This window comes from Dendroctonus ponderosae, unplaced genomic scaffold (genome assembly GCF_020466585.1).
Source record: "Dendroctonus ponderosae isolate FM_Combo_2020 unplaced genomic scaffold, Dpon_F_20191213v2 Dpon_F_20191213_4, whole genome shotgun sequence".
In the NCBI taxonomy this organism is placed as follows: domain Eukaryota; kingdom Metazoa; phylum Arthropoda; class Insecta; order Coleoptera; family Curculionidae; genus Dendroctonus; species Dendroctonus ponderosae.
In genome coordinates, this window is record NW_026018611.1 from 1665208 (window position 1) to 1671792 (window position 6585).

At 51.7% G+C, this 6585-nt stretch overlaps 2 protein-coding genes across 3 annotated transcripts; both read left to right on the forward strand.

Annotated features, from left to right (window-relative positions):
- The first annotated feature begins 11 nt into the window (after positions 1-11).
- LOC109537138 lies at positions 12-3424 on the forward strand. The gene is made up of 3 exons (XM_048665925.1): positions 12-403; positions 461-719; positions 780-3424. Exons 1-3 carry the CDS (start codon positions 275-277, stop codon positions 2906-2908), a joined length of 2517 nt encoding a protein of 838 aa, XP_048521882.1. The 5' UTR covers positions 12-274; the 3' UTR covers positions 2909-3424.
- A 921-nt stretch (positions 3425-4345) lies between these two features.
- LOC109542916 lies at positions 4346-6455 on the forward strand. Of its 2 annotated transcripts, none has more exons than XM_048665997.1 (4): positions 4346-5000; positions 5061-5328; positions 5377-5625; positions 5679-6455. In XM_048665997.1, exons 1-4 carry the CDS (start codon positions 4953-4955, stop codon positions 6413-6415), a joined length of 1302 nt encoding a protein of 433 aa, XP_048521954.1. In that variant the 5' UTR covers positions 4346-4952; the 3' UTR covers positions 6416-6455. The 2 variants fall into 2 exon arrangements, with proteins under 2 accessions (XP_048521954.1, XP_048521955.1); XM_048665998.1 differs by having other exon boundaries at positions 5682-6455.
- Positions 6456-6585: the final 130 nt, after the last annotated feature.

Here is a 6585-nt window from a genome sequence, read left to right on the forward strand (position 1 = left end):
CTGGCTCCGCCATTGGTCTCACAGTTGGAAATGCATGAAACAAGCGCGAATGGACCAACCAGGAACCGCTGGAACCCAAGCAGGCAGGCGGTTCCACCATTGCAATGCAAACAAATCCAAACACGGAAATCGCAAGGGTTCGCCAACCAGCACCGGCCTTCACCCTGAAACCTCAAACATGAAAATACGCATTGCGTTGCGAATTTTCCACACTGTTTACCAAAACAATCGCTACCGTTTAGTCGATCTGCCGTGCATAAATATGGGGGATTAGATGGAACCGGCGGCAAATAACCGTGCGCTACCGGGTGACCAAAAAACAGGCCACAGTGCGACCATGAAGCTGCTGGTGCTGGTGGTGATTTTCTGCGCGTCGGCCAGAGCCAACTGCGGCTGTCTCAAGGTAGGTCAATAGGCCGAGAAACACCCAGAAGTATCAGAAATTTTCCGGTTTTTGCAGTGTTCGAAACACCTGGAAACCCTGCAAGTTCCGGGCCCAGACGGCCTGCCAGTGAAGATCATCTTTAGTCGCCCTGCAGGGAACAGCTGCAACCCGCCCTCTCACAGCCTCCCTGCTCCAGTCCCCCTGGGCCCCTCAACTGCTCCTTCAACCCTCCCTCTCAGCTACGAGGTGTTGCGGCCTGGCGGCCGCCCTAAAGGCGGTCTAAAGGAGGCTGAGCCCCGCGAGCTGCGCTTCCGAGTGGACAGAGTCCTGACCCGTAAGTCCCACAGAACGTCCCGTGTTGCCCTAACGAACCCACTCTTGTTCATTCCTGCAGGCGCAGCCCCATCTAGGCAGGCCTGCACACGTTCCTGTTGTCAACTGGGCAACAAGGGGCGGAGCAAGCGCCAGCTGCGCAGCAATTGGCTAGCCGACACGATCTATCGGAACAGAGCCCCGCCCACCTCTAGCCGATTCTGGCGGCCCACAGCCCCTCGATCCAGGTTGGGGCAAAGGGGCGCCACTGAGGCCAGCTTGCTGCAGAAACTGCAGCGTCTGAACCACAACCCGACCAGCAAAGACCTGGAAGGGCAAGCCACTGCCTTTCTGAAGCACCTGCTGCAGCCGCCTCGGGCGCAGCGGCGCCCCAAGCGCACCATAGTGGTGGGCAGCGACGAACTGGACCTGCCTGCCCACTACAAGGTCGATATCAACTCCGAGGAGTCCGAGCAAGACGACGACTACCAAGAGGCGCCAGCCCCGATGGTAGGGGGATTTCCGCGCCCCTATCCAGGGCGGCGCCTATTTCCGCCCGCTGACTCGATGCTGGGCAGGAGCGCCATCCATACTGTGGTGCGGCAAGAGTTGGAAGCCCACCAGAAGAAGCTGGACCGGGAGCAGCGGATGAAGAGGGTGGGCCTGGGGGTGCCCCACAACCCGTTCTACCTACTCCTCACCGCCCCCATGCAGTTTCTCGACCATTTCAGGAGGGGCGGCACTCCTTTGACAGCTCTCCCCAAGGTGGTGCACACCGCCAAGCGGTGCTTCAAAGACTTGGGCCAAAACCTCCACAAACACTGCCTGAATCTGGCCAGCAACGTCATCGGGGACTTTGACCACGTCCAAGTGCTGGACCACCTAAGCGGCCGATATCGGCGGGAGGCCCCACCGGAACACCTGAGGGAGAAACGGTATGTCCTCAAGGTGGTGAACGAAGACGACATCCAGCAGGAGGTGGAGGATTATTTGGCCGCGAAAATGGACCACCAGTTCAGCTTTCTGCGCCCCTTGCAGGACTGCTATGACAAGGTGGGGGAGCTGCTGGCCAATGAGGGCTCGCGGCCGCAGGTGAAGCTCACCAAGCTGCAGCCGAGGCTCATTATAGACAACCGCGGACTGCCCTTTATGGAGTACGACGGCCTGAAGCGCCCTCTGAGGCTGAACTCCCGGAGGGGCGGGCCTTCGCGCTTTCGGCCCCGCCCAGGGGACGCCTCAGCTGAGGAAACGACCAGTCGGATCGCCTCGTTGCTGGTGCGGGCCCGCCAGGACCCGGAGGTGGTAGGGAGTGGACGCAACGACCTGCTGCCTCCCACGCAGGTGGTGAAAGAGCGCATCTCCGCCCTGCTGGAGGAAGTGGACCAGCTGGTCCAGCTGGACCCGGAGAACTACGATCAACTGTTCGAGCTGCTGATCAGGCTGCAGCAGGTGAAAACCTCCATCGAGCAGGAGTGGAAGCGCCTCATCATGGACAACAAGCTGGAGGACATGGCGGCCAAGCTGGAGATTCTGAGCAAGCTCAAAGAGCTGCAGCATCTCAAGAACGAGAGCGTGAGGAGCATTGCGGCCACCCTCAAGAAGACTGACAACGAGTTCGTGCGCAAGCAGCTCATCCATAGCTTGGTGCGACTGCAGAAGCTCCAGTGCGTGGTCAGCAGCGTGGTGGAGGACTGCGAGCAGCACCTGAAGACCCGAACGCCCTTCAACGAGAAAAAGGAGGTGAAGTACGTGGACACTCTGGTTGAACTGAAGTTCGTCTACTCCAAGTCCAGAAGCGACCTGGTGGAGAAACTGGGACAGGATCGCGACCAGGAAGTGCAGGTCCACATGGAGACGCTCCGCGGGCTGAAGAAGCTGCTGGTGAAGGCCGATCAGGAGCAGGAGAAGTTCGACCAAGCAGCCAAACTGCTGTGGGAGATGGGCAACTTGGAAAAACTCCTCAAACAGACGGTGAAGGAGCTGAGCAAGAAGCTGGGGCGCAGCTACAGGATCAGGAAGGAGCTGCGCATCCTCTTCGATCTGCAGAGGCGCTTCGAGGAGTGCGAGGGGGAGTTGGGCGGGCTGCTGGGCAGCGCCAGGGAGCACAAGAAGACCCCGCCTAAGAGGGACGTGAAGGACATGGTGGCGCAAATTCGCAGGCGCCATGAGGAGGCGCTGCAGAGGGCCAAAGCCAAGCTGAAGCCCAGCTAGTTCTAGCAGGCGCTGACGGAAGCCAGCCTATTGTCAAACACCCTTTATTTAGTTGTCTGTGACTCTACTGGCAGAGGGCGCCACTGGTCACTGCTTGTGCCTCCATCGCGTGGGGGCGGAGCTTATGTCATTGGAACTGTCAAACTTTGTCCAGTCAAGAAGGTTATCAGGGGGGAAAAACAGATGCGGCTAATTGTAGCCCCCTTGGAATACAACGTTGCCAGTATTTAATGCTATGTCAGGTATCGTGTCAAGTGTCAAATCTTAAAAAGGTGAGGTTAGAACTGTTAAAAGTGGAAAGTGAAGCGTGTTGCTTTATGTCTGACCACGTTTTGACTTGAATGTGTCGAAGTAGTATCAGTGATCTGTCGTAATAACGTACAAATAATAACTTTTATATCATTGGTTATGTCTATTTCCAATGTTTGCAGTATTTGTCAAAAAAGCTTTTCAACACAGGGAAATCTCAATAAACATTATCGTACAAATCATGGTACCCCAGTGATTAAACTAAAATTGTGTTTGATTTTCTTTATAATTGTTATTTATACAGGGTGTTCCGTAAATATGTTAAAATATTTTAGCAGCGTGTTCTCCTAGTCATTTTCGAGGGGGGTCTTCCTGAGAACTTTTTTAATTTGAGGTCTCATTTTTGAGATCTCCAAAATGGCGAAAAATATTAGTTTTTGTTGTTTTTCTTTAAAACGGTTAAACATTGGGAACTTAAATTTTGGTACACATTATAAGATAATTGAAGGTCATTCTATGGTAGTGTTTTGCAGTTCAGTTTACTTTTATACAGGGTAGAAATGTGGAACTCCTACTTTTGTCTTGTTCATAACTTTTTTGTGTGCACTTAAACTTTTATCAACATATTTTTTTTAATTACTACAAGTTATTTATCAATTTTTATCTCTTATTGTTTTTTCTTAAGGGCACTAGTTTGCACGCAAAAAAATTATATCGTTTCGGTTTAATCAAAACTTTCCAGGCCGTTGGATTGCTAGAGGTCAAGAAGCTCCTATAAACTCCCCTCCTAGATCTCCCGATTTAAACGCGCTTGATTTTTACTTCTGGGACCATTTAAAAAGTACGGTATATTCACCAGAAGTGAATACAATCGAAGAACTTTAGGAAAGAATTTTTAATATTTCTAACGAAATAAGAACTTCAGTGCAAACTTTACGGTCTGAAAATTTTAATTTCATTAAAAGACTGCTGCTAAGTTAACATTAGAATGGTTAATTAAATTTAATATTGTTTGTTTATATCGTTGCGCATATTGTTACCATGATTTTATTTAAGTAAAATTTATTCAAACTATAATGTATATTATTTTGGWTAATTTTTTTTTTATTCTTTCAACATTAGAAATCTTAAACTGATTTTTGGTAGACATTTTAAATCGGAAATAATTTATTTTATCGAAATCTTAAATAACTCGGTAAATATATAATAATATCTTTCTCATTTTATCTCTCTCTCTTTCTATAATAACGCCTCAAATCCGCTGAAATCCGGCAACAATGTATTCCAAGGGGGCTACAATTAGCCGCTCCGGGAAAAACCAGTTGACTGCAGTGAAATGTCGTTTAAAGAGCCGATGCAATAAAGTCGATTTGTTTTCGCATTGAAACCTGCTTTTATTTATCAACTAATTAAGTCAAGGAACCGTTGAATCAGCGCTTTCTGCTGCTATTGAACTTGACTTGGTTTTTATTGAGTTGATTTGACAGATTAACATGGTTTTGCTCGGGCTCTATTTGACAGTGGCTGTCACTTGGGCTGTGTCAACTTGTCAAAGGGGCTGGCCTGAAACTGGCAGCTGTCAAAATGGTGCGGGCTCAGGTTGACGCCCCCAGCCTGCTGCGAACGTGTGAATATTTGCTTTGGAAAACTCCAAAACATTGCCAGTCATGGTCGAGAGGCGTTTGCTCCCTGGCAACCTCCACTGCGTGCGCTTTTGGTGTTCATTTCCCTGACAGGGTTTCTATAAATGATCAGCTGCGGTCAGCGATCGGCTCAGTAAACCCACAGCTCAGCAATGAAGTTGATGTTGCTATTCAGCTGCGCTTTGTGTGCAATTTTCCAAGTAATCGACTGCAGCTTTTAGTGGCCGGCAGTGATGCCATATGGGTTTTTCTGGTTTCAGCGCATCTCAACAGAATGCATCAACTTGGAGAGGATTTTCCGCACCCCCAAGGACATGTCGAAGATCAACTTCGACCACCTGGAGCTGGTGGAAAGGAGCGACTTCGACCGCTTTGACACTTCGACCACTAAGCCGCCGGCGACCACGCCCCCCCAGCAGAGCGGCCCCAATGTGGCCAACGCGCAGGTCGTGGTGCGGTTTGGAGGGGATGAGGGCCACCCCAGCAGCCACATCATGCGCATACCCCCACACGCCAGATATTTTCCCGGTAAGTCAAAGCATCAGAGCCCATGTCGCATTAACCTGGCGCTTCTAGGCGGCCATGAGGTGTTCTACCCGCCGCCGCCCCTCGGCTACAACCACTACTACCACCCGTACCCGCCCCCAGTGCCTTTTGTGTTCCCCAACTACTATTTCCGCGACACCAGCGCGCACTTCCTGCCGCCCCCACTGAGCGACTACTTCCAAAGACACCCCGAGTTCTTCAATCCTGCCGGGCAGGTTTTTATCCAGGGCCGCCCTTTGAGGAGGGAGGAGGTGGGCGGCAGCATTCACATAGTCAAAGGTGAGTTCCCTCTCTTCCCTCTGGGTTTTGCGCTCATTGGCGCGTCTGTTCAGTAGCAAACGGCCGAGATGCAAGAAGCGCAGCAGCGCCTCCAAGCGCGGTTCCAGTTGTTGTTGTAGGGGCGGCAAAGGGCCGCACCCCCATCGCAAAGCGAAGCTGCCAGGCGGAAACGGCGTCTGTAAAGAGTAACCTGGTGAGTGGCGAAGAGGGCAGCAAGTCCTTTGGAGGCCTGGGGGAGCTTCAGAAGAGGCCCTGCAAGGCCGCGAACTTCACGTCGAAACCCTCCAAGCGGGAGGAAGAACTTGACTTGGGGCTACCGCCCTCTACAGATAAAGAGGCGGATTTCTCCCTGGGGGAGCAAAAGGGCGACACGGTGACGATCGTTGTGGCTCTGGAAGACGCTGAGCCTTCCTTCATTCCACACTCTCAGTTCCCAGACATCCAGCTGGCTTTGAACTGGGGCGGACTGCTTCAGAAGAAACCTCCCGTGGAGGTTCACCCTGCGCCCACTTTGCCAGAGAAGCCCCCTCGAACCGATGCAAAGGGGCGAGTTTTGGAGAAAAAAGCGTCTGGGCCGGAGGAGTTTTCGTATTTTTTCCTGCCGGAGCCTAACGTGGTTCTGCGCCCCGTGCAGAAATGCCCAGGCGTTGCGAGAGATGGCGTGGCGGTTCCACCCCTGGTGTGCACCAAGTGCGGTCAGCGCCTTGCTGGGGGCAACTTTTGCAGCCACTGCGGCTGTCCGGCGGTGCTGGATTGGCCTTTTTGCGCCTCATGCGCACCTTTAGCCTAAGAGAAACGACCGTAACAAGAATTTGGCGATTTTCTTTTAACCAGCTGTTTTCATTTTATTATTCTCCCATTATGAGCGTAGTTTTATTGGAAGTTTTGCAATTTCAAACTGACAGTATGATATGTTGAGCCACATATCATTGCCAGTGATGTCAAAGGCTGTCTTAAGGA

Excerpts from the sequence above, each read along its gene's own strand:
- LOC109542916 (XM_048665997.1), top strand. The coding sequence starts at position 4,953 with ATGAAGTTGATGTTGCTATTCAGCTGCGCTTTGTGTGCAATTTTCCAA. Across the intron at positions 5,001-5,060 it reads CTTTGTGTGCAATTTTCCAA|CGCATCTCAACAGAATGCAT; the intron begins GTAATCGACTGC and ends TTCTGGTTTCAG. Across the intron at positions 5,329-5,376 it reads ACACGCCAGATATTTTCCCG|GCGGCCATGAGGTGTTCTAC; the intron begins GTAAGTCAAAGC and ends TGGCGCTTCTAG.
- LOC109537138 (XM_048665925.1), top strand. The coding sequence starts at position 275 with ATGGAACCGGCGGCAAATAACCGTGCGCTACCGGGTGACCAAAAAACA. Across the intron at positions 404-460 it reads CCAACTGCGGCTGTCTCAAG|TGTTCGAAACACCTGGAAAC; the intron begins GTAGGTCAATAG and ends CGGTTTTTGCAG. Across the intron at positions 720-779 it reads AGTGGACAGAGTCCTGACCC|GCGCAGCCCCATCTAGGCAG; the intron begins GTAAGTCCCACA and ends TCATTCCTGCAG.